This window comes from Podarcis vaucheri (genome assembly GCF_965113315.1).
Source record: "Podarcis vaucheri genome assembly, chromosome: 4".
NCBI classification, from domain to species: Eukaryota; Metazoa; Chordata; class Lepidosauria; order Squamata; family Lacertidae; genus Podarcis; species Podarcis vaucheri.
The window spans coordinates 14,517,206-14,542,421 of record NC_138762.1 but is presented as its reverse complement, the minus strand read 5'-3'; the positions used below and the strand labels follow the sequence as shown (position 1 = coordinate 14,542,421).

At 46.0% G+C, this 25,216-nt stretch overlaps 1 protein-coding gene across 27 annotated transcripts in view; it reads left to right on the top strand.

Annotated features, from left to right (window-relative positions):
* Positions 1-25,216, top strand: part of DLG2 (discs large MAGUK scaffold protein 2) — a 921,944-nt gene that overhangs the window by 443,783 nt on the left and 452,945 nt on the right. For 16 of the 27 annotated variants that reach the window (XM_082219075.1, XM_082219062.1, XM_082219078.1 and 13 more), the window contains one exon: positions 13,206-13,367. The exons of 5 other annotated variants lie outside the window; for them this stretch is intronic. In XM_082219075.1, coding sequence (XP_082075201.1) covers positions 13,206-13,367 — 162 coding nt within the window. The remainder of the gene's footprint in view (positions 1-13,205; positions 13,368-25,216) is intronic. 6 more of the 27 variants (XM_082219073.1, XM_082219057.1, XM_082219060.1 and 3 more) reach the window with 1 other exon arrangement.

The window sequence follows — 25,216 nt, the reverse complement described above, 5'->3', positions numbered from 1 at the left end:
GTAGGTTACAAAAAGCAGTGATGCGGGTCTTGTCTCTCTGCCAGTTAACAGGGTGCCTTTGGAAGCTCACGAAGGGCAAGTGTGAAGTTTCTACCAACTTGTGAAAATTTGGAAGCCCCTTGTATTCCTACCAGGGCATCATGAATCCCTGGCCTACCTGGCAGCAAGCCAGTATAATAATAATAATAATAATAATAATAATAATAATAATAATAATAATTTATTATTTATACCCCGCCCATCTGGCTGGGCCTCCCCAGCCACTCTGGGCGGCTTCCATAAAAACCAAAAATACAATAAAATATCACACGTTAAAAACTTCCCTGAACAGGGCTGCCTTAAGATGTCTCCTGAATGTCAGGTAGTTGTTTATCGCTTTGACATCTGCTGGGAGGGTGTTCCACAGGGTGGGTGCCACTACCGAGAAGGCCCTCTGCCTGGTTCCCTGTAGCTTTGCTTCTCGCAATGAGGGAACTGCCAGAAGGCCCTCGGCGCTGGACCTCAGTGTCCGGGCAGAACGATGGGGGTGGAGACGCTCCTTCAGGTATACTGGGCCGAGGCCGTTTAGGGCTTTAAAGGTCAGCAGCAACACTTTGAATTGTGCTCGGAAACGTACTGGGAGCCAATGCAGGTCTTTCAAGACCGGTGTTATATGGTCTCGGTGGCCGCTCCCAGTCACCAGTCTAGCTGCCGCATTCTGGATTAGTTGTAGTTTCCGAGTCACCTTCAAAGGTAGCCCCAAGTAGAGCGCATTGCAGTAGTCCAAGCGGGAGATAACCAGAGCATGCACCACTCTGGCGAGACAGTCCGCAGGCAGATAGGGTCTCAGCCTACGTACCAGATGGAGCTGGTAAACAGCTGCCCTGGACACAGATTTGACCTGTGCCTCCATGGACAGCTGTGAGTCCAAAATGACTCCCAGGCTGCACACCTGGTCCTTCAGGGGCACAGTTACCCCATTCAGGACCAGAGAATCCTCCACACCTGCCCGCCTCCTGTCCCCCAAAAACAGTACTTCTGTCTTGTCAGGATTCAACCTCAATCTGTTAGCTGCCATCCATCCTCCAACCGCCTCCAGACACTCACACAGGACCTTCACCGCCTTCACTGGTTCTGATTTAAAAGAGAGGTAGAGCTGGGTATCATCCGCATACTGATGAACACTGAGTATGACAAATCCAAAGTTCAAAGGTCAGTTCGCACAAAGTCCAAAGATCTGGAAAGAGAGTCTGGGGTCAGTACAAGTAAGCCAAGTCCAGCAGTCAGGATACAGTCCAGAGTCAAACCCAAAGAACAGTCCCATAGAGGTCCAGGAGCATCCAAGCCAAGGTCCATCAACATGGGCAGTTGAGCAGACACAGCACCTCATCTCTGCATGCTGATTGCAGCACCTGTGCTTGATGAGGCAGATGACCCTCACCTGTCCTGAGCCTACTCCAGCTGAGAAATCACACCCCTCCTCACAGAGCCAACGAGCTCCACCTGGCCAGCTGGGTTTGGGGCCCTTGCCTGCCTCAACTTCCCAGAGCACCACTCTGGCTGCTCCCTTCCCCTCAGGGCTTACCGTATTTGTGGAGACAGGGGCCTTTCCGGCTCGGGTGATGGGTTCTGCTGCTCTGCTTCACATGCATTGACCCCCATGCCTTTGTCATCCTCCGTCAACCGGTGAGTTCTTTTTTCTTCATCCCGTTTGCCCCGGTGTGTCCCAGTGCTGGCTACAACCCTCACCAGAATCCTCGTCCTCCTCTCCTGCTCCTCGTCACCTTGCCAGTTCACAACACACAGGTGGGCAAGATAGCTACCCTAAATTTGCCAGCCCATCTCCATGTAATTTACTAGGATGTTGTTGTTGTTTTACACTAGCTGGAGGCTGCAGACCCCCTGTTCGCTCTGACAACCCCCTCCCTTTACACTTCACCCCACCTCCTCAACCTATCCCTCACAGCTCACTCTGAGCCCCTCTCCTCACAGCTTACCCCAGGCATAGGCAACCTCGGGCCTCCAGATGTTTTGGGATTACAATTCCCATCATCCCTGACCACTGGTCCTGTTAGCTAGGGATCATGGGAGTTGTCGTCCCAAAACATCTGGAGGGTTGCCTTTGCCTGGCTTGCCCCAACCCCTTTAGAGGGGAGGGGAGGCACTTCACAGAACAGCTAGCTAAACTGCTGTCTGAAGCACCTCATTAATATCACTAGACGTGGAGTTCCAAAGTACAAGTGCTGCCGCACTGAAGGAATGGTGCTTTACAATAGCAGAAGACACATTGCGTGGCACTTGCAGAAGTGCCAGTTCTGCAGGTCAAAGTGATCACATCAATGTGTATCGGGTAAGGCGGATCTATACAACCATATTCTGAATCTCCCCAGCCCAACCTTCCTCGCCCTGCACATTGAAACCTAAAGTCAACCACATGAAAAAATACAACCACCTCAGAAATGATTTTGGAGTTCATCACAGGGCCCAAATCACAGCTGGAGAGCAACTCTGGGAGAGGTCCCTGGCCTCACGTCTTTCTTGTGGTTGTCCCAGGGAGAACTACTTCACCACTTGTAAAATAGGATCATAGACCATTAATCTTATCCGGTAAAATTTGCTTATCAACTATTTCAACAAATAACTCTATGGAAGAGGGAGGCCAAGAGATGGGAAGGGGTCAGGCAAATTTCACAAATGGATTAGATTTGCACCAACCAGTGCCTTGTCCAGATTATTGATCCAAGTCAGCTTTGTCCTACAAATCATAGTTCTGGTGGAAAGACCAGCGAGGCGCACCTGGCATGAGGCTGGATTTTAAAAAATTATTTTTCTGTGCAGTGTCTGAAGAGGAACCCGATTTATCTCTGAGCAAAACCTTTGCGGCTTCGCTTTTCCAAGAATTCCAGTGGCACATTGCTGATGGTCTTGGCATGACAGCAGCCAGCCCCATTCTAATTATCTCAGCGGCATAATGTGTGCTGATTACCTATGTGTGGCAATTATATAAAATTGTTAACGTTCCTCCATTGAGTCTCTGAATCCATGCAAAGAATTCATGCAGATTAGAGCCCTCTCTGAAGTGGAAGTGGGAGCGGAACCTAGTCAGTTCCAAGCTTTTTTGAAAAAAAGATGTTTTAAAGAACTATGAATTCATCTCTCTGTTGTTTCACTTTAAGGCTAGAATTCATATGCAAATGTGCTCTGTTAAGCTCCTGCTTGATACCTGAATGCTTCTCCACGCCTGTCTTTGCAGGATAAATGGTGCACAGCTCCTCAGAAATATCCAGGTTGTATGCTGCTGCTCCCACCTCCTTCCCCCCCAAGAGCTAATAAACTAAACTAGGGGCAGGCAACCTGCAGCCATCCTGATGTGGTTAGACTCCAACTCCCATGAGCTCCAGTCATGGCTGATGACAACACATGATGGGAACTGTCGTGCAGCAAATATTGAGCGAGCTACAGGTTCCCTGCCCCAGTAAAGGTAAAGGGACCCCTGACCATTAAGTCCAGTCGTGGCCGACTCTGGGGTTGCGGCGCTCAGGGAGCCGGCGTACAGCTTCCGGGTCATGTGGCCAGCATGACTAAGCCGCTTCTGGCGAACCAGAGCAGCACACAGAAACATCATTTACCTTCCTGCCGGAGCGGTACCTATTTATCTACTTGCACTGGTGTGCTTTCGAACTGCTAGGTGGGCAGGAGCAGGGACCAAGCAACGGGAACTCACCCCGTCGTGGGGATTCGAACCGCCGACCTTCTGATTAGCAAGTCCTAGGCTCTGTGGTTTAACCCACAGCGCCACCCGCGTCCCACCCTGCCCCAGTGCTGGGCCACTAATCTCAAACTGATCTACCCAGGAGCTTTCCTAAAATTCTGCAAAGATAATGGCCTTCCCATTGGGTGGAGTAGCACCCAGAGACTGTAGGTGCTGGGGAGCCAGGAGCAGCAGCAAGGTGCGAGTTAGAGGGCAGAGCTGGGTGTGCTGTGCTGCCCTCGGCACCCTAAGCTAGCCTGATGCCCTCAGGTGTGGGTGATGTCCTCCTACTGATGTTGCAGTGAAAGTCTTGGGAAAGGGTGGGGAAGCACCATCTTTTACGTAATCTCAGATTGGAAAATATTCTGGGCTCAGCCTTAAAGATAAGTCTGGTTTGCTGTGTCTAGAACATACACAGAGAGAGACATTCTTTATTATGGCCCAAAGACCTACAAAAACAGTTTGGAAAGCAAAATATAGCAGGAATACAGGGGAAACATTCCAAGGCAGTCACTACGTTTTATCCAGAGCATGTTGATTTCTAATTCCTATTACCCTCAAGATAAATTTTGCCACGACCAAGGTAATATCATAGAACTTTTGTTTAGTCGTTTAGTCGTGTCCGACTCTTCGTGACCCCATGGACCAGAGCACGCCAGGCACCCCTGTCTTCCACTGCCTCCCGCAGTTTGGTCAAACTCATGCTGGTAGCTTCGAGAACACTGTTCAACCATCTCATCCTCTGTCGTGCCCTTCTCCTTGTGCCCTCCATCTTTCCCAACATCAGGGTCTTTTCCAGGGAGTCTTCTCTTCTCATGAGGTGGCCAAAGTATTGGAGCCTCAGCTTCACGATCTGTCCTTCCAGTGAGCACTCAGGGCTGATTTCCTTCAGAATGGATAGGTTTGATCTTCTTGCAGTCCATGGGACTCTCAAGAGTCTCCTCCAGCACCATAATTCAAAAGCATCAATTGATTGATGCATCTAGCATAGCATGTTACAATTGCTACAACTGGCAGAAAAATCACCAAGACCACCAGCAATTTTTAGGTGGCCTGTGGGCAGTGAGGAGTTAGGAAGCATCAATTCTTCAGCGATCAACCTTCTTTATGGTCCAGCTCTCACTTCCATACATCACTACTGGGAAAGCCATAGCTTTAACTATACGGACCTTTGTTGGCAAGGTGATGTCTCTGCTTTTTAAGATGCTGTCTAGGTTTGTTACTGCTTTTCTCCCAAGAAGAATATCATAGAACAGATCTGCTAAACTGCTGACCTTCCATACAGGAATGTTATTCCTGCTCTTACAGCAGGGGCAGGTTTGCCCTCTCTCCCTCTCCCCTCTCCTTCAAAGTTGACTCAGGAGTTTGCTCCCAGGTTTGTGATGGCCACTGCTGGAAGGGTTTGAGCCTGTCTTTATAAGCCTGCTGCTAGCCCAACCCCGTGTGAGGCGGTAATCTCAATGAAAATATCTAACTCTGCTTAAAAACCTCCAAGGAAGGAGAGTCTACCACCTTCTGAGGGAGTTCGTTTCACTGTTAAACAGCTCTTACCATCAGAAAGGTATTCAGTGTTCAGGAGGAACCTCATTTCTTGTAAATTCAGTCCGTTGGTTCGAGTCCAACCCTCCACAGCAGGAGAAAACAAGCTTGTTCCATCTTCCATGTGGCAGCCCTTGAGATATTTGAAGGTGGCTGTCATATTTCCTCTCAACCTCATCTTTTCAGGCAAAACATACCCAATTCCCTCAACCCTTCCTCATAAGGCTTGGCTTCCAGACCCTCAACCATCTTGGTTGCCCTCCTCTGCAAACATTCCACACTGAAATCAAGATATACTATATGCACAGCATTGCCCTGATACACCAAGCTTGTATAATTTCCTTCGCAGGAAATCCCATTCCCCAGGGTCTGGAGGGATGCTTCCCTACCAGCTAAGATCCTCACCAGATGTTATGAATTTGGTTAATTTGGTTTGCAGTTCCTCCGAGTTGTTATATTAACAAATACAGTGGTACCTTGGGTTACATATGCTTCAGGTTACATACGCTTCAGGTTACAGACACCGCTAACCCAGAAAAAGTGCTTCAGGTTAAGAACTTTGCTTCAGGATGAGAACAGAAATCGTGCTCCGGTGGCGCGGCAGCAGCAGGAGGCCCCATTAGCTAAAGTGGTGCTTCAGGTTAAGAACAGTTTCAGGTTAAGAACGGACCTCCAGAACGAATTAAGTTCTTAACCTGAGTTACCACCTTTATCCTAATGCTTTGTCCTCACAAATCTTCCTTTGTGGGTGTGGGGGCAAAGGGGATTTTCATCATATCTTTATGAAATATATAATATAACTTACCTCTTTGCTGCTAGCAGAATAACAGTAACGATAATAACATTTTATATTTATATATGTCCTACGCCTTTTCCTGGAGTGATTTATTATTAAGTTTCACGTTCTGCTGTAGAGAACGGCACTATTTTTGCCAAATGAAAATTGCCTCTCTGTGTGTGCCTTTTTGATTTTTAGCTTTCTGAAGTTGACACCAGCCCACCCTTGTCCTCTTTGGGCCAATTTAATGGTTTGCATGGAACCGGCACAATTATGATTACATCTTTTGCTCTTGATAATGCCGTAGGTCTCAAGTGACTGTAGTGTTTTAAAATTGTCATCTTCAATTTCTTCAGAGGTGACAGCCGCTTCTTCGAAACAGTCTCTATTTCCATGGGTTAGATACATGGCATCGATACACACAAGCCCTATAGGCAGGCGTGGGCAGAAACCTCTGGCCTTCTTGATGCTGTTGGACTCAAACTCCCATCAGCCCCAGAGAGCATGGCCAGTGATCAGGGATGATGGGAGTTGTAGTCCAGTAACATCTGGTTGGCCAAAGGATTTCCTGCCCCTGCTATGAAGTATAACTTGAACACTTTGTTCCCCAGGACACTTATTTTGTTGAATTCTTTGTGGCAAAGGAATGTTCCAAGCAGCCGCTCATTGTTATATAGGGAAGGGTGAAATTAGAGATGTGCAGCAACCCTTCATTTCACTCTGTATCCGTAGCATTTCAATCTAGCGCGATCTGTTTCAAATCCATTCTGTGTTGTTTTAATTTGATTCATTAGGTACAAATGCTCAACCCAAAGTTCTTTTTCACCCCCCATTACAATTAAACATAGCTATTACTTTGCATTTTGCATGAAATCTGCAGGCTAAGGCGCCCCGCCAGAGTGGATTAAGCCTTCCACACATCCCATAAATCCTTCCATTGTGTTGTATGTATGTACAGGGAACCTTTAAAGCACCTCCCCCCTTAATTAACTCCTTAATTTTCTACCAATATTGGATGCAAATTGCAGGCATGGCTTCCCGTTCTGAGGGGATGAAGTGTTAGCACATTTCAGAAAGATAGACTAGTTCTCTCACTAGGGTGGAAAAATAACAACAAAAAGACATTCCCTTGCTAATTTTTGTGTGGGCGATCAGTTTGAAAATCTGTGTGGTTTAGGTCCAGAGGCTTTCATTCTGGGTGATTGTATCTTGGTTGTAAAACTGGAAAAGTCACCGGTTTTTCTTACTGCTGTCCCGCTCCCTGGTGAAGGGAAAAAGAGAGACGGTTTTTGTATTTGTTTGTTGGGGGGGGGGGTGGTTCGGAAAGAATACTGGGCAACATGCCTTGGATAATCAAAACTATTTTTTTAAAAAAATGAAAGGAAAGGAAAAGGCAAGTTTCAACAGTTTTTTTCTTTGTTATGCAGAAGACACAACTTTTGCATATTGCTTACGTGATTAAAAATTGAGAAGTGATATGTTGGATATTGTGTGGATTTTGTATTAAAGAAATTGTATTACACTGTTAAAAAGAAAAATTGGGCTGTTGTAAAAAGGCGTCTTCTAGGGTTTATTGAAAAAGTTGCCAATACCTTGGTTGTCACACTATATTCTCTTGCTCTTAGAAATATGTATCAATATTCTCCTGTTATGTACTGTCTACTATTGAAATGGAAGATGTGATGAAAATACGCCTTTCTAGTATTAAGGGTATTTAGCATTAAGACATGGGCTGGATCTAGACATGTCAAATAAGTGATTCAGTTAAACGTGTTGTAAACTCATACAGGGAAATCCGGTAGTGAAAGACGGGACTCGACAGCGCCACCTGTTGTCACAGTGTTATATTGCATATACAACGCATATACAGTCATACCTCGGGCTGAATATGCTTCATGTTGAGCATGTTCGAGTTGCGCTCCGCGGCAACCCAGAAGTAACGGAGCGCATTACTTCCGGGTTTTGCCGCTCACGCATGCGCAGATGCTCAAAATGACATCGCGCGCATGCGCAGAAGCAGCGGAAAGCGACGCATGCGTGCGCAGACGTGCTGTCGCTAGTTATGTTTGCTTCTGGAAGTGAACGGGGCTCCAGAATGGATCCCGATCGCATCCCGAGGTACCACTTTAAAGTGCTTTTTCTTTACCAATCTAGCTGAGTCCCTAGAGTCGTAGAAAACATAACCTGAATTTAGTGTAACATTTAAACCTTTAAATGAAAGTTTCATTTTAGGGGTGTGGGGAGCCATGAAGTAGCAAAAACCACCTCCCCCATGTTCATTAGCAGAAGTCATCCTTATTATGGTTGTGCTAGTGTGTTACATTTCCCTCAATGGTTTCGCTGCTATGATTTATATCACTGTTATTCTTAAATGGCAAACTTCTCATTTGAAAAGCAGCACACAGGATCAGATTAATATTTTTTTTGGGGGGGGGAGAAGCTAAATGGCAAGCAGGATCACTGAAATAACAGCCCTACCCCACTTTGCTTTGTTCGAAGCTCTTAGCATTTTGTGTATTCAGGAAAAGTTGCTATAATTGCACCTTTTTTTCCTTTTTGAAAGCCTTTGATAAATAGAGAAAAAGCACATCTCTGGAACTTGTAATAACTTTTCCAGCAGAGAAAGAGATTGGATCTGTAGTAAGCAAATTAGGTATCTTTGCAGATAATAGCCCAAATTCATCAGACCGGCAATAGATAAATTACTTCCCCCCCTAATTTATAATGCAATAATGCAAACAGAACAAGTATTTACAACTTGCCCATTTTCAATAAACATGGAAATTCAACAATTATCACAAGATAGGTAATTATCTCAGGGTTTTAGCCAATGTTGAACTCTTGAAACAACTAGTATGGGGAAAATAAGTCTCTAAAATGTTCTCTCTTTTTTTTTTTTTTTGGCTTGTGACCAAATTCTCCTCAAAGAAACAGACTCCGTGGCAAAGGTAGAATGTTGTACATGGGCAAAATATCGGAGGAATTTCTAGGGAAGTAAATGATTTTTTATTTGACCAGCAAAACAAAAATAAAAATTAGGGGTTCCAGATTATTGCTAAACTGAATTTGCCTGTAGTTTGGTGTGTAGTGTTGCCAGTGCTGGTGTGGGGGTGGAGAGAAGCTAACTTCTGAATTACTTCAGAACAAAATGGCAAGCATTTTGGGATTGGGCATTCCCCTAAGGTAAAGGTAAAGGGACCCCTGACCATTAGGTCCAGTCGTGGCCGACTCTGGGGTTGTGGCGCTCATCTCGCTTTATTGGCCGAGGGAGCCGGCGTACAGCTTCCGGGTCATGTGGCCAGCATGACTAAGCCACTTCTGGCGAACCAAAGCTGCGCATGGTAACGCTGTTTACCTTCCCGCTGGAGCAGTACCTATTTATCTATTTGCACTTTGACGTGCTTTCGAACTGTTAGGTAGGCAGGAGCAGGGACTGAGCAACGGGAGCACACCCCGTCACAGGGATTCGAACCGCCGACCTTCTGATTGGCAAGTCCTAGGCTCTGTGGTAAATAATAATAATAATAATAATAATACCCCATAAAGGAAAAGGAGCATTTTTTTCTTATAACATTATTATTATTATTATTTTAAGTTAGATGGGATGAAAATACTTGGGACATATCCTGCTACTGTAGGGCTTTGGTAGGGGGCAAAAGTTGAGGTGCCAGTTCTGGAAGGCCCACAGATTCAACTTTGATGATGCTAACTTTCAGGGAAATCAATTAGAATCACAGCGGTGCAATCACACTAGATGCTTCTAATGTGTTGTTAGACTTCTTTCGGCTGCCTCCAAATATGATTGACTGCTCACATAAAGTGCTTTTATTGAAGAAGCCGCAGCCTTTAAAATACAAACACCCACACCCACAAACACATACCCATTGAGCTAGTGGAAATAATAATAAAAAGTCAACCCAAGGTTTATTGCAGGCAGGGCTTGTACTGATTCCACCTTCCTAGCTCACCAGGCTTTTATTTATAGAATCGAATCAGGCCAACGGTAGGCAACCTTCAAGACGATGGTTGTTCTGCCATCTTGTGTTTCGAAGCTTCAATTGCACTGAGGTACGGTGAAAGTGGAAAGCAGGCAGGAGGACATTGCAATCTTTGTGCAGCCTTAAAGACACACTGGGACATTAAATAGAAGAAGAACTTTGCAGATCAGATCAGAGGTCCATTCAGACAAGCATCTTGCTGCTAATAGCTGTCAGCCACATGCCTCCAGCAAACCCAGTGAACAGAAAAGGACGGCAACAGCCCTCTGCCCTGATTCTGGCATTATGCTTGTGAATGTGGTGCTCCATTGAAACTACAGTCATACCTTGGTTCTCGAATGTCTTGGTACTCGTACGTTTTGGTTCCTGAGCGCCGCAAACCCGGAAGTGAGTGTTCTGGCTTGCGAACGTTCTTTGGAACCCGAACAGCCAACATGGCTTCTGCGGCTTCTGATCAGCTGCAGGAGCTTCCTGCAGCCGATCGGAAGCTGTGCCTTGGTTTTCGAACGTTTTTGGAAGTCGAACGGACTTCTGGAATGGATTCCATTCGACAACCAAGGTATGGCTGTAATAGTGATTTGTCATCTGTTTTGTGCTGTTCTAAGAAGAGAATCCTGTGTTCACTTACTCTTCAGCTCCTGTTTTTCAGCCAGGAGCTCCGAAATCAGCCATAACATTACAATGAAATTATGAAGCACTTGGGACCTTCCACCACACAGGCTTTCTCTTTAACTTTCAGTTAACGAGAGCCAGTGTAGTGTAGTGGTTAAGAGCGGTGGACTCGTAATCTGGTGAACCGGGTTTGCGTCTCCGCTCCTCCACATGCAGCTGCTGGGTGACCTTGGGCCAGTCACACTTCTCTGAAGTCTCTCAGCCTCACTCACCTCACAGAGTGTCTGTTGCGGGGAAGGAAGGGAAAGGAGAATGTTAGCCGCTTTGAGACTCCTTAGGGTAGTGATAAAGCGGGATATCAAATCCAAACTACTACTACTACTACTACTACTACTACTACTACTACTACTATTCTTCTTCTTCTTCTTCTTCTTCTTCTTCTTCTTCTTCTTCTTCTTCTTCTTCTTCTTCTTCTGTACCCCAAAAGCGTTCCTCAAATGGCTCATCAAACTGCTTAAAAAACAACAACGACCCTGTTGAATGCAGTTTAATTATTGCAGAGCCTCTGCCTGGAATGCAGAAAGGCCCTGGTTTCCATCTGTGGCATCTCCAGAAAGGGCTGAGAGAGAATCTCACCCGAAATTCCCAGGAGCTTCTGAGCTAGATGGACCAATGGGTCTGGTTTGGAATAAGGCAGCTCCCTATCTTCCCCCTGAAAGCTGATTCAAGAAATTCGGATTGAAATATTTCGTTTAAAAATCCTGAATTTGCTTTAACGGAGGGAGCTTCCCTATCTGCCTTTCCTGCTTTGTTGACATTGTTTTAAAGAAAACCACAACAGCTCTCAGCCTGCAACCGTACTTCCAAAAGGATCTGAGACGATGCTGCGCCCTGCAGCGTTGATCCTTCCATTTAGCCACCTTAAACAAACACTGAGATTTCTAGATTCAGGGAGGGAGCTGTGTTGGTCTGACACAGTCAAAATAAATTACCCAGAAGAAACTTAGTTGGTCTCTAAGGTGCTACTGGACAATTTTTAATTTAATTTAATTTTTGTTTCAACTGAGATTTCTCTCTCTCCCTCTCCCTCTCTCTCTGTGTTGCTTCTTCTTCTTGTTGTTGTTGTTTTTAAAAAAGATGGGCACATTTTTATTTTAACCGCTCACAGTGGCACAATCCATACTCCTCCATTAGAGTATCATCTGTTGTGGGTTGGCAACAGCATACAGTGCCTTGTTGGTAGTAGGCGCCGATTTGCAATCCAAGTAGGTAGCCGTGTTGGTCTGATGCAGTCAAAATTATATATATCTTAAAAATGTCCAGTAGCACCTTAGAGACCAACTAAGTTTGTTCTTGATGTAAGCTTTCGTGTGCATGCACACTTCTTCAGATACCAGTCGTTCATCATCCACCTGCTCTTTTGTGAAGATGTGAAGCAATGTGTGTGTGTGTGTGTGTGTGTGTGTGTGTGGAGGGGCGAGGGCTTTTGCCCAGCTGCAGTCAATTGGGGAAGACAGGGCAGGCAGTTCCTAAGGCAGACCTTGCATCACTTGTGAATCGCCAAGCTGGATATAGCTCAGCAGCCGTGTGTCATGGCCTGCCAGGAGCTTGACATTCTCCCTGGTTTTTCAGTCCCAATCAGAGACACAAAGCAGAAGATGGTGGAGCCCCAAGTGGTGAGACTGTGTTTCACATGGCAGTAGTGCAGCGATAAGAGACCTAAGTTCAAGAGTTGAGAGATCGGCCTCTGGGGGTCTACAAGATCAGAAAAGGACTAGGCTTGGTGGAAACCTGTATGGAAGTGTGTGCTTAGCATTTCCAAACCCCATATCTCTCCCTTCCACTTCTTGGGAGAACCTCCCGATACACTTTATTATGCTCAGCAAATGTCCTTCATTTCTTTACATCCGATATGACTTAAGGCAGATCATATAGCGGCCTTGTTAAGCCTTTTAAGAGCTGGTGGAACAGTGTTGTACCCAACATGGAGCTCAGAAGGTGCTTTTGGTCCTAACCACATTTGTCTTCTCCTTAGGAAGGTCACAATTCAGAATGTAAAATTCACAGTAGGGTTGAGGGAGAAATTCAGTTCAATTCACATTTAAAGGTGAACTTACCTAATCTGCACTTTCTGAAAACGTGTGGTCAAAAAAGCAGCTGTCCTTCAAAATTCGTACACTTCTGAATTTTGCAATATGGTTCTCTATCCACAACACTGCATATATTAGGGTGAGGTGTGATTTTTTTTTTTTTAAAGATACATTGGTGAAATAACATGCAAAAAACGCATTGTGTCGGGGGAAATTGCTTTGTAAAAATGTGTATTTTAGGCCAAGTCCATGGAAAAATGTGTGTATAAGGAGAAATTTGTGGATTTGTTCTTTTTTAAAATAAAAACAAATAGCACACCGATGTGGAAAAGTGGAGAACTGAACTGAACTTAAGAAGGCAAAAATGAGAAACTGTCAGAAGCCAAAGCTGGCAGATTCACCCATCCCTATTTCACCGTTCCTTAATATTCTCCCTCCCCCCCCCTTTTGCCTCCCAGAAGTATCGCTACCAAGATGAGGATGCTCCACACGACCATACTTTACCTCGCTTAACTCACGAAGTGAGAGGGCCAGAACTAGTTCACGTTTCTGAAAAGAATTTATCGCAGATAGAAAATGTCCACGGATACGTCCTGCAATCGCACATCTCGCCTCTGAAGGTCAGTAACGCTTCTCCATGGCAACTTCTGAGCTTTCCCAATAAAAACAAACAAAATAAAAGACAGAGAGAGTGAGAGAAGTAACTGGATTTTTAAAAGCTCCAGGTGCCTCCTTGTCTTAAGCTGTTTATTGACGCGCCTTTGTGCAAATCACACCCTCTGGCAACCGTTTAATTCTTGGCACGTCTGCCGTTGTCGAAAAGTTTAGCGCTGATGTGCAACAGATCTTGGTGCAACAAGCTTGTATTGGAGCTGCGTCAGAGCTGGGAGAATTTTGCTAAAGAAGGGAATAATTCCATGTATCAACTTTTAAAGAGTGGATAAGCATAACTGGAAGGCAATCCCCCCCCCCCGTTTTCACAGTGCTGGCTCAATCCATGCTTGTCCTTGTTGCAAGATAAATGAAATATTTATACTAACGGATAATAATCGACCGAGTCCTTTGTTTGGGGGGTAGACACAGCCTAGAAGTTGCACAGACTAGGTGGTAGACACAGACTAGAAGTTGCTCTTAAATTTCTAGGAATTGTGTGAAAGAAAGAATTGTGTTTGCCACCATCAGGTCATTGTTTACTGAACTGGTTGCTGTTGCCATGGGTGAAAAGAGGTTTGAAAAAGAGGAATCATAGCATCATAGGATTGTAGAGTTGGAAGAGACTCCAATGGACATCTGGTCTAACCCTTGCAATACAGGAATCACATAAAACAAAATGAAATATATTAAAATTCAGAGGCTTACGACATGAAAAGTGTTACAAGCTTCAGATAGTAGAGTGGCTTCTTCAGACAGCAAGAGAATTGCTTTCTGTTCTCTCATTAAAGGTAATAGGTAATAGGTAAAGGAGCCCTGGATGGTTAAGTCCAGTCAAAGGCGGCTATGGGGTTGTGGTGCTCATCTCGCTTTCAGGCCGTGGGTGCTGGCGTTTGTCCACAGACAGCTTTCCAGGTCATGTGGCCAGCATGACTAAACTGCTTCTGGCACAACGGGACACCATGACGGAAACCAGAGTGCACAGAAACGCCATTTACCTTCCCACCACAGTGGTACCTATTTATCTACTTGCACTGGCATGCTTACGAACTGCTAGGTTGGCAGGTTTTGGGACAGAGCAATGGGAGCTCACTCCGTTGCAGGGATTCGAACCACTGATCAGCAAGCCCAAGAGGCTCAGTGGTTTAGCCCACAGCACCACCCGTCCTTTACCTTTACCTCTATCATTAACTGCAAGGCTGACTAACATTTGACCCTTCAGATGCTTCTGGAGTACAGTTCCCATCATCCCTGATCATTTAACCCAAAGTAAGACACTTTTTCAAGGGACGCGGGTGGCGCTGTGGGTTAAACCACAGAGCCTAGGACTTGCCGATCAGAAGGTCGGTGGTTCGAATCCCCACAACGGGGTGAGTTCCCTTTGCTCGGTCCCTGCTCCTGCCAACTTAGCAGTTCGAAAGCATGTCAAAGTGCAAGTAGATAAATAGGTACCGCTTCAGTGGGAAGGTAAACGGCATTTCCGTGCTCTGCTCTGGTTCGCCAGAAGCGGCTTAGTCATGCTGGTCACATGACCCGGAAGCTGTACGCCAGCTCCCTTGGCCAAGAAAGCGAGATGAGCACCGCAACCCCAGAGTTGGCCACAACTGGACCTAATGGTCAGGGGTCCCTTTACCTTAGTGAGGTGCTGTTTGTAAAGCTGAAATGTTTAAATGCCCACAATGTTTCTTGCAAGGCAGGAGAAAATGAGAAATTGGCTGTGCCCCCACCACACCCTACCCTTGGGCTTGTGGTGGCCATCTGCTGACTCTGACCCAAGGGTACCATGTAGCAATACAGAGACTGACCATTTATATCCCACTGTGAAGAATTCCAGAGCATGAACTGAGGATCTCATGCTCTGTGGCTAGCAAGTTACTTAGGAGTCTGTGTGGGTGCCCAGGTCTCAGAGGTTTCTTCAGTCATAGAAGGGAATAGGGGTGCATAACATCAGTGCATGTGATTGACAGTCAGCATGAGGCCTTTGGATTGGCCAGGCCAGCAGCACAGTCAATTTCAATGTGCAGGATCAACCCTTGCAAGCACAAACTGAAGGAGAGACCAAAAAATGCAGGCAACTGTGTTGACGCATTATTATGCGTGCATCTGCAGGCACACAAAATACAGAATACAGTGCCCTATGAATTAGGATCAGTCTTCCGGCAGTTCTGTGTAGAGTTTCCTGGAAGTTAGCTACATTGAACTCAGCGGTAGTTACTTCTGCCTAGACTGGCTCAGAATAAAACACAGTGAGCATTAACAATCAACTATCTGAAATGCAACTTTTAGATTTTTATTAGAAATGCAGGTCACGCTGCAAACATGTGTTACCGTTGAAATTGCTGGTGTGAAGTAGGAACCCCATCAAAGAAAAGGAAAGATGTATCTGCCCTCTGATTATTTGCCTGTATGCTGACCTATCTCACAAACTAACTTTAAAAGCCTCTTCATCTCATTCATTTGCCAGAGCTAAAAGGGTAGGTCATTTACCTTGGTGCTCCGGCAGAGCTGAGCTCCCTTTTCCTGTTATCCCTTCCAACACACCTGTCCTGCAGGCCTGTCCTGCTTCCCTTGTCCGCTATTGTGCTCAAGTAGAAGTCCCTGTTTCCCTTCCAGCAGTGAAAACAGAGAGTCTTTTGCTAAAGTGCCCATCCTGGATCTAGATTTGGAGTTGACTCCTTACCATTTCAGCTTGGCCCTGGTACTTGGCCCTGGTATCAGATTGCTCTTAGGAAACAGTAGCTTTTTGGTTATTTGGATAGAATTGGCATCCAAAGGGGTGCTTTCAGTGGGAGCCAGAGCAAACTACTAATGGAGACATCCCACCTCTTCATAAATTAGTCATCTGTATCTTCCACATGCCCAAAGCAAAGCCTTAGCTTAACTGCCTCTGCATTGTATATACGATGCCAATTCCAATTGCAGAGATTAGGCTAATGTGTATTGACTCTGCATTGTGATGTGAAAGGAAAAGCTATTATTCCAGAAATCATCTTCTGTGTCCTTCCAATGGTCTGCCGCTAGATGGTGCAGTTAGCTGGTGATCTCTTTGGTCCAGGGATTGCGATCAGTAGGTCTTCCATTAGCCGAAATCTGAACCCGGGAGTCTAAGGGACTTGACCGAAGGCAGGAGGGGAAACAAATAGAGGTTCACTGGGAAATTCTTCACTGACTGTGACTCAGTGGCAATGCTTTAAGGACCACTAGACATTTTCACTTTTAAACAAGCCGGGGATTGCATGGAACGAAACTTCATCTGAAGCAACATGTCAAGATGACTTTTGTCTTAAGCATCTTCTGCTTGAGAGAAGCTTCTGGATAATTTTGAGGGTAACAGAAACCTTTGATAAGGTGACCCAAATGTTTCTGGTTACTGTTGACTTAGAATCAGCTGCATAGAATTGTAGAGTTGGAAGGGACCACAAATGCCATCTAGTCCAAACCCCTGCAATGCAGGAATCTTTTGCCCAATGTTAGGCTTGGATTTGGGATGGGAAAGCTCTGGCTTTCCAGATGTTGCTGGACTGCAACTCCCATCTTCATCCCTGACCATGTTGGCTGGAGCTTATGGGAATACACCACCAGTGTGGTGTAGTGGTTAAGAGCGGTAGACTCGGAATCTGGTGAACCGGGTTCGCGTCTCTGCTCCTCCACATGCAGCTGCTGGGTGACCTTGGGCTAGTCACACTTCTCTGAAGTCTCTCAGCCCCACTCACCTCACAGAGTGTTTGTTGTGGGGGAGGAAGGGAAAGGAGATTGTTAGCTGCTTTGAGACTCCTTAGGGTAGTGATAAAGTGGGATATCAAATCCAAACTCTTCTTCTTCATCATCTGGAGAGCTACAGATTCTCAAGCACTGAGACAGGAACTAAGAGAGGGCTTTTGGGAAGTCATGAAGGTGGAAATAATAATCTGTGTTTTATTCTTTTAAAAAAAGAAAGAAGACCATTTTTTTTTCCAAGGTGTGCCTTTCAACTTCCTAGCTGCATCTGCAATTCAGATGTGCTGGTTTATTAGGCCCTCTCATCCCTCTCTGCCTCTGATTGAAGCACCGTCAAATGCAGTTCCTCCAGGGAATATAACTAATCAGCGTTTCTGAAACAAGAGCAAAATGTGCATTTGCTAAAACGAGTCTTCGGGATTTGTAATTACGCTGCTTTTTTGTTTTTGTTTTGCTTCCTGCAACTGTGATAGCTTAGAACATTTTGAGAAGCTCTGTGTGCTCGGCTTCTGTGCCAGAAGAGCCAACTCCAGCTATTGTCAGGTCCCACCCACTGCTGCCTTGGCTCCACTCCTTGTCCTCTTGGATCAGGAATGGGGGGAACGCTCCACAAAATCTCCAGGAGCTGCTGAACTGCAGTTCCCATTAGTCCCAGCCAGCAGTGCCAATGTTCAGGGATGATGGGGGGTTTATTTGACTCATGTTTGAATGTGGAGCTCTTCTTGATGGTGCATAAAAATGTTTGGTGACTTATTTTTATTATTATTTACTTATCTAGATTACTTTTATTCTGCTTCATGGTCCTGAGAGGATCTCAAACCGGTCCATAAAGAAGATGATGATGATGATGATAATAATAATAATAATAATAATAATAATAATAATAATAATAATATATTGAACTTCTATCCCAGCCTTTTTTCTCCAAGTGTTTAAGGTGACATACATGGTTCTTAATAATAATAATAATAATAATAATAATAATAATAATAATAATAGGGATGCAGGTGGTGCTGTGGTCTAAACCACTGAGCCTACGGCTTGTCAATCAGAAGGTCGGCGATTCGAATCCCCATGATGGGGTGAGCTCCCGTTGCTCAGTCCCTGCTCCTGCCAACCTAGCAGTTCGAAAGCACGTCAAAGTGCAAGTAGATAAATAGGTACTGCTCCGGCGGGAAGGTAAACGGTGTTTCCGTGCACTGCTCTGGTTCACCAGAAGTGGCTTAGTCACGCTGGCCACATGACCCGGAAGCTGTCTGCGGACAAACGCCGGCTTCCTCGGCCTGTAGAGTGAGATGAGCACTGCAACCCCAGAGTCGTCCACGACTGGACCTAACGGTCAGGGGTACCTTTACCTTTAATAATAACAATATACCCCACCCATCTGTGTTGCCCCAGCCATTCTAGGTGGCTTCCAGCATAATAAAAGCACAGCAAAACATCACACATTAAAAACTTCATGATACAGGGCTGCCTTTAGAAAGTTGAATAGTTGTTTATCTGTTTGACATCAGATGGAAGGGTGTTCCACAGGGTGGACACCACTACTAAGAAGGCCCTCTGTCTGGTTCCCTGTAGCATTATTTCTTGCAGTGAGGAAACCTCCATAAGGCCCTTGGAGTTGGACCTCAGTGTCCAGGCTGAACGATGGGGGTGGAGATGCTCCTTCAGGTATACAGGGCCAAGGCCATTTAGGGCTTTAAAGGTCAGCACCAACACTTTGAATTGTGCTCAGAGACATACTGGGAGCCAATGTAGATCTTTCAGGACCAGTGTTATATGGGCCCAGTGGCTGATCTCAGTCACCAGCCTAGCTGCTGCATTCTGGATTAGTTGTAGTTTCCCATTCACCATCAAAGGTAGCCCCACGTAGACCGCATTGCAGTCGTCCAAGCAGGAGATAACCAAAGCATGCACCACGCTGGTGAGACAGTGCACAGGCAGGTAGGGTCTCAGCCTGTGTACCAGATGGAGCTGGTAGACAGCCTCCTTGGACACAGAATTAACCTGTGCCTCCATGGACAGCTGTGTGTCCAGGATGACCCCAAGGCTGCACACTTGGTCCTTCAGGGGCACAGTTACCCCATTCAGGACCCATTTAATCCCCACTACAGTCTTTTGAAGTAGGTTGGGACTCGCCCAAGGTCACAAAGTTCATGGCCAAGTGAGCTTCATGGCCAAGCAGGGATTTGAACCTCCCAGGTCCTAGTCCAACACACTAATCACTACATTGTGCTGATACCTTGGGTGACAGGATTCTTCAGGTGCCATTATCGAACACCAGGGTAGCCAACCTGATGAAGGTGGTCTGAGACTCCCAGCTCTCATTATTTCCAACAATTTGCTGTATTGGCTGGGGCTGATGGGAACTGGAATCCAACAGCATCCAGAGAGCACCATGTTGCTCATCTGTGATCTAACACCTGTTTTACATGCAGAAGGTCCAATGTTCAGTTCCCACCATCTCCAAGTAGGGTTGGCCGAGAACCTAGCTGGAAACTCTGGAGAGCTGCTGCCAGCCAGTGCGGGTAATACAGATCTGAATAGACCAGTGGTCTGGCTCAGTAATAACAATAACAATAACAATTTATTATTTGTACCCCGCCTATCTGGCTGGGTTTCCCCAGCTACTCTGGGCAGCTTCCAACAAAGATTAAAAATACATTAAAATGTCACACATTGAAAACTTCCCTAAACAGGGCTGCCTTCAAAATGTCAGGTAGTTGTTTATCTCTTTGACATCTGATGGGAGGGCCTTCCACAGGGCGGGTGCCACTACAAAAAAGACCCTCTGCCTGGTTCCCTGTAGCTTTGCTTCTCACAGTGAGGGAACCGCCAGAAGGCCCTCGGCGCTGGACCTCAGCGTCCGGGCAGAATGATGGGGGTGGAGACGCTCCTTCAGGTATACTGGACCGAGGCCATTTAGGGCTTTAAAGGTCAGCACCAACACTTTGAATTGTGCTCAGAAACGTACTGGGAGCCAATGTAGGTCTTTCAAGACCGGTGTTATGTGGTCTTGGTGGCCGCCCCCAGTCACCAGTCTAGATGCTGCATTCTGGTTTAGTTGTAGTTTCCAGGTCACTTTCCAAAGTGGTCCCACGTAGAGCGCATTGCAGTAGTCCAAGCGGGAGATAACTAGAGCATGCACCACTCTGGTGAGACAGTCCGCGGGCAGGTAGGGTCTCAGCCTGCGTACTAGATGGAGCTGGTAGACACCTGCCCTGGATACAGAATTGACCTGTGCCTCCATGGACAGCTGTGTGTCCAAAATGACTCCCAGGCTGCCACCTGGTCCTTCAGTTATAAGGCAGCATGCTATTTTCCTAACACCTCGCCTATTGTTATTATTTTTTTACTAGATAGGAACATAGGAATCTGCCTTATATTAGGTAAGACCATTGGTCCATCTAGCCTTGTATTGTCTACACTGACTGGAAGTGGCTCTCCAGTGCTTCAGGAGGTCATTTCCAATCCTACTAGGAGCTGTTGGGAATTGAACTTTTGGGACCTTCTGAGTGCAAAGGCTATGCTGTAGCAGTGAGTCACAGCCCTGCCACAGGTACAGAGGCGGGTGTGTTTGACATCACAGAGCACGCCTTCAAGTGGACTTTAACCTGGCTGGATGTAGTGACAACACTCAGGTCATCACCCCTGTGGCTCTGTTGATCTTATTTCAGAACACTGAGGATAGAACCAATTGTCCCCAAATTTCCCAGAACTGTTTGTTCTCTTCCCAGATGAAAATCTGATGAGACATGTTATTACCTGAAAGGGCCTAGCAAATGATATTCCCAGCCTGAGTACATTTCCCTTGAAGATTAAAAGGGTGGGTTGGGCAGAAAACAAAAACAACAACCCTTTTTATTCCTCTTTCCAGCAAATTTAACAACAGATGATGGGTGGGTAGCTGGCTGTCAAATGCTGCTTTGATGCTGCCCGTCACAAGCAGTTGCTTATTCTTATTTTTATTTTCTGGAGCAAAAGAAAGCGCATTCCTGTGGTTTGTTTTGAATTGCTGACCCCCTCCTCACCCAATTAAATTGTCGCCTGACGAACAATTTGATTAGATCTCTTACACCTGTCAAATGCCAAAATGATGAACAAATATGTCGTGTGCACATCTGCTTCAATTGGACTAATAGCCATCATCTGCGGGCTTTGAGGTAACAATCAAATGCATTAAAACTGAGTTACAGTTTGAGGTTAGCAGGACAGCTGTGATAGGAAATGGCAACAGTATGTTGACAGTCTTTGTGCTTAACTAGCACAGTTCAGGTGTACAGTGTGCCATGTGTTTATGGGTCTAGGGATCCAAGAGGAGAGTAGGGACAAATGTTTGGGCCCCTTTCTTGTCTAGTCTGACATCCTCCTCTACATTTGCAGCCACAGTTGTCTGCATGTTAACCGGCTGAATTTGCAAACTGAATTATGAATGTGCAATGAGAGTAATTTTATGCTTAAAGTAAAGGTAAAGGTACCCCTGACCATTAGGTCCAGTCGTGGCTGACTCTGGGGTTGCGGTGCTCATCTTGTTTATTGGCCGAGGGAGCCGGCGTACAGCTTCCAGGTCATGTGGCCAGCATGACTAAGCCGCTTCTGGCGAAACAGGGCACGCATGGAAATGCCGTTTACCTTCCCGCCGCAAGTATTTATCTACTTGCACTTTGATGTGCTTTCGAACTGCTGGGTTGGCAGGAGCGGGGACCGAGCAATGGGAGCTCACCCCGTCACAGGGATTCGAACCTCCAACCTTCTGATCGGCAAGACCTAGGCTCTGTGGTTTAACCCACAGAGCCATCCGCGTCCCTTAATTTTATGCTTAAAAGGTAAAGGTACCCCTGACCATTAGGTCCAGTCGTGGTTGACTCTGGGGTTGCGGCGCTCATCTCACTTTATTGGCCGAGGGAGCCGGTGTACAGCTTCCGGGTCATGTGGCCAGCATGACTAAGCCACTTCTGGTGAACCAGAGCAGTGCACAGAAACGCCGTTTACCTTCCTGCTGGAGCGGTACCTATTTATCTACTTGCACTTTGAGGTGCTTTCAAACTGCTAGGTGGGCAGGAAATTTTATGCTTAAACTTGCACAAAAGCGTATTAAATGTAATTTCATATATGGGGTGTGCAGCAAAGTTGGATGAATCCTGAACTGATAGAAGGTGTTTCAGACATATTTGGGGCTTGTCAGAGGTGAAACAGGATCTCTCGGAAGCACCTCTAACTGAGGCGAGGACCTCACGAATACTTATGGGTGCCTTGGCTATTTGGACATTGAAAAAACACTGCAGACAGTGTGTCTGCCAAAACTCAAACATTTCTCCCCAAGCTTGGCATGTAATGAAAATGCCGGAGTGGGGAAACAGGGGAAGGGGGAGCACTTTTGTGACTAACAAACCTAGCTTCCAATCAGAGGAAATAATATTTGACAGGACTCTCCAATTACAGTGCTTTGGAGGGAAGAAGTAATATATCACCTTGTTCTTGTGTGTTCTGTTCTCTTTGCTAGTTCTGTTTGTGGTGCTTGCTTGAAAAGTACTACATGTTCAAGTCCTGCCTCTGCTAAATGTCCATACATCAATTCCTGTCAATTCAGCTTTGCATTTCATTTCTGTGTTTTCTGCTGCTGACTGCGTAGGAAACAGGCCTGAACCTGAGGTTTTTTTGGGGTTTTAAAAAATCATCTTTACTCCCTAGCCCCTGCACCTATCCTTCTGAAACTTTACCATTTGCTTTCCTAGGGGCACCTCTACAATGTATGCCACAGGGAGGGAAGCAAATGCTTTTTAGTGTACCACTTAAAATAAACTTTAAAGGTACTGATCACAAAACCCCCTGCATCCATTCTGAGTTGGGCACATTTCTTACCTAGGGGCACCTCTCTCGTGCATGCCACTTTCATACAAACATATTTCCCAAAAATCCCATCTGAAGAGGCTACTATGCCTGAAAAATTCACCCAATTCTGCAAAAAATTATGAAAGTTATAACCTTCTTATTTTAAGTACCCCCGCAAAAAAAAAGCACCCTGGCCTATTTGTCTGGAAGGCTTTATTCACACAGAAGGGACACTTATGCCCACAAATTTTATCCACTTCTGTCAAAAGCAAGGGGAGGTATAGCCATTTTTAATTTTCCCGTAATAGTGAATAGGGGAGGAACAAAGCTTTGTTTTTCACAATTGGAATTTGGATTTGACCTCGAATGGAACCAGGCAAAGTTTGGAGCACTTGCTCTTCAACCGACTCTGCTGAGGGATTCAGGTGCAGCCGGCTTTTGTGCATCGCTGACTGACTGAGCAGGCAAGCAGCCAATCCCGATCAGTCAGGGAGGCACTGCCCAATGGGGGTGGGCTCTGATTGGTTCATTTAAATGTAGCTTTTTGTTGGGCAAGCCTACCCTGTGGCCCAGCTGGCTGGGGAAATTCCCCAAGCGTGTGCCCTGACCAGTGGCCAAATGAAATGGGTGTCGGGATTTTTATCTATCCGAGCTGCTCCAGCGAGTGGTACCATGATTTGTATACATCACGGGAGTGTCTGAGAGAGTGTGAGAAAGGAAGTCTGTATTATCTCTTCCTTCTGAGTACTGTTGGAAGTTGTTTTCACTTCTGTGTGTGTTGCAGTTTCTGTACTGGTGTTCGGAGAGCACGGACGTACTGATGGAGTCTCTGTATATAAGACTGTAAATAAAGTAGTTTTAGAACGACGATTGAGTCTTTCTTCTGCTATGATATACCAGAAAACTGGCGTACTCTTTTCAGGAGAGAAGAGTCGCTTATTACTGGCTACTCTGGACTGAAAGAGATTTGCAGCCAGAGAGGGCCACTGGGGAACGCTCCGGAGACTTGGGAAATCTGCAGCCTTTCCAGGGCGTTTTTCCAACAATGGGCTCCAACCGCTACCCACCCGGGAAAGGGGTAAACAGCCATTTTCAGATATGCCAAATTAGAGCCCAAATAGTTGTGATTGATTCACATCCCTAATACATACATACATCTAGAACATGGGTCGGCAAACTAAGGCCCTTCTAAATCCAGCCCGCGGACGGTCCAGGAATCACCGTGTGGATCGCCAGTGCCTGCTTTCTTTCCCTCTCCCTCACACGGTGGCGCCTCCTCCCTCCCTCCTCCTGGCTTCTCCCCGCCCTGCCTAGAGGAGGAAGGGGGCTGGGCTTTATTGCTGCCAGCCCCTCTCTGGAACCCTTTTGTGCACCGCTCATTGTCCCCCGCCGCCACCAGCCCCTGCCGCTTGCAAGACTCAGGAGCCACGTTTGGCTGAGTGCCCCTCTCGAGCGGCTGCCATTTAAAGCAGCCCCTCTCCTGAGTCCTTTCACATGTCACTCATCATCCCTCTGCCACCATTCATTCTTTCTTCTTCTTCAAAATATAGTCTGCCCCCCCCCACAAGGTCTGAGGGACAGTGGACCAGCCCCCTGCTGAAAAAGTTTGAGGACCCCTGATCTAGAAGAATTGTTGGAGGCGGTTAAGCGAATGGTGATAAGGAAGCTAGTTTGTTTGGGTAGTGGGAAGAGGGGAATATATAAATGTAGGGGTACGTCTCCTTTACCATTACATTTTCCAGAGGAAAGGGGAGCAGAGGGCTCACAGCTTAGGGGTTGAGAAGCCCCCAGGGTCAGTCCCTGTCATCTCAAGTTGAAGGGTCTCTGGTTTCAGGGCCAGATAATTTCTTTCCTTAAGATATTGGAAAACCACTGCCAGCCATGATAGACAGTTACTGAGGTACTGTATGTTACTCTGTTGTGTCTTTTTATATTTTTATATTGTAAGCTTCCCTGTGATCCTTGTATGAAGGACGGTATAGAAATAATAGAAATATAGAAATGAAATAGAAATAGAAATAGAAATAGAAATAGAAATAGAAATAGAAATAGAAATAAATAATAATACAGGGGGCAGTGGTATTGAGGAACAGTATGACTTGCTATACAGTTTCAGATATGGGTCTTTACTTTATGCCCAAGTCTTCTGCAGACACTGGCAGCACACCTCCAGTTTCTTAACCATGGGCCTGAGAATTGAAAGCCTACTCCTTTAAAAGTGAAAGTGGAGGTTATTGGGCTTCTGGAAATGCTAATCACCAGGCTGGTA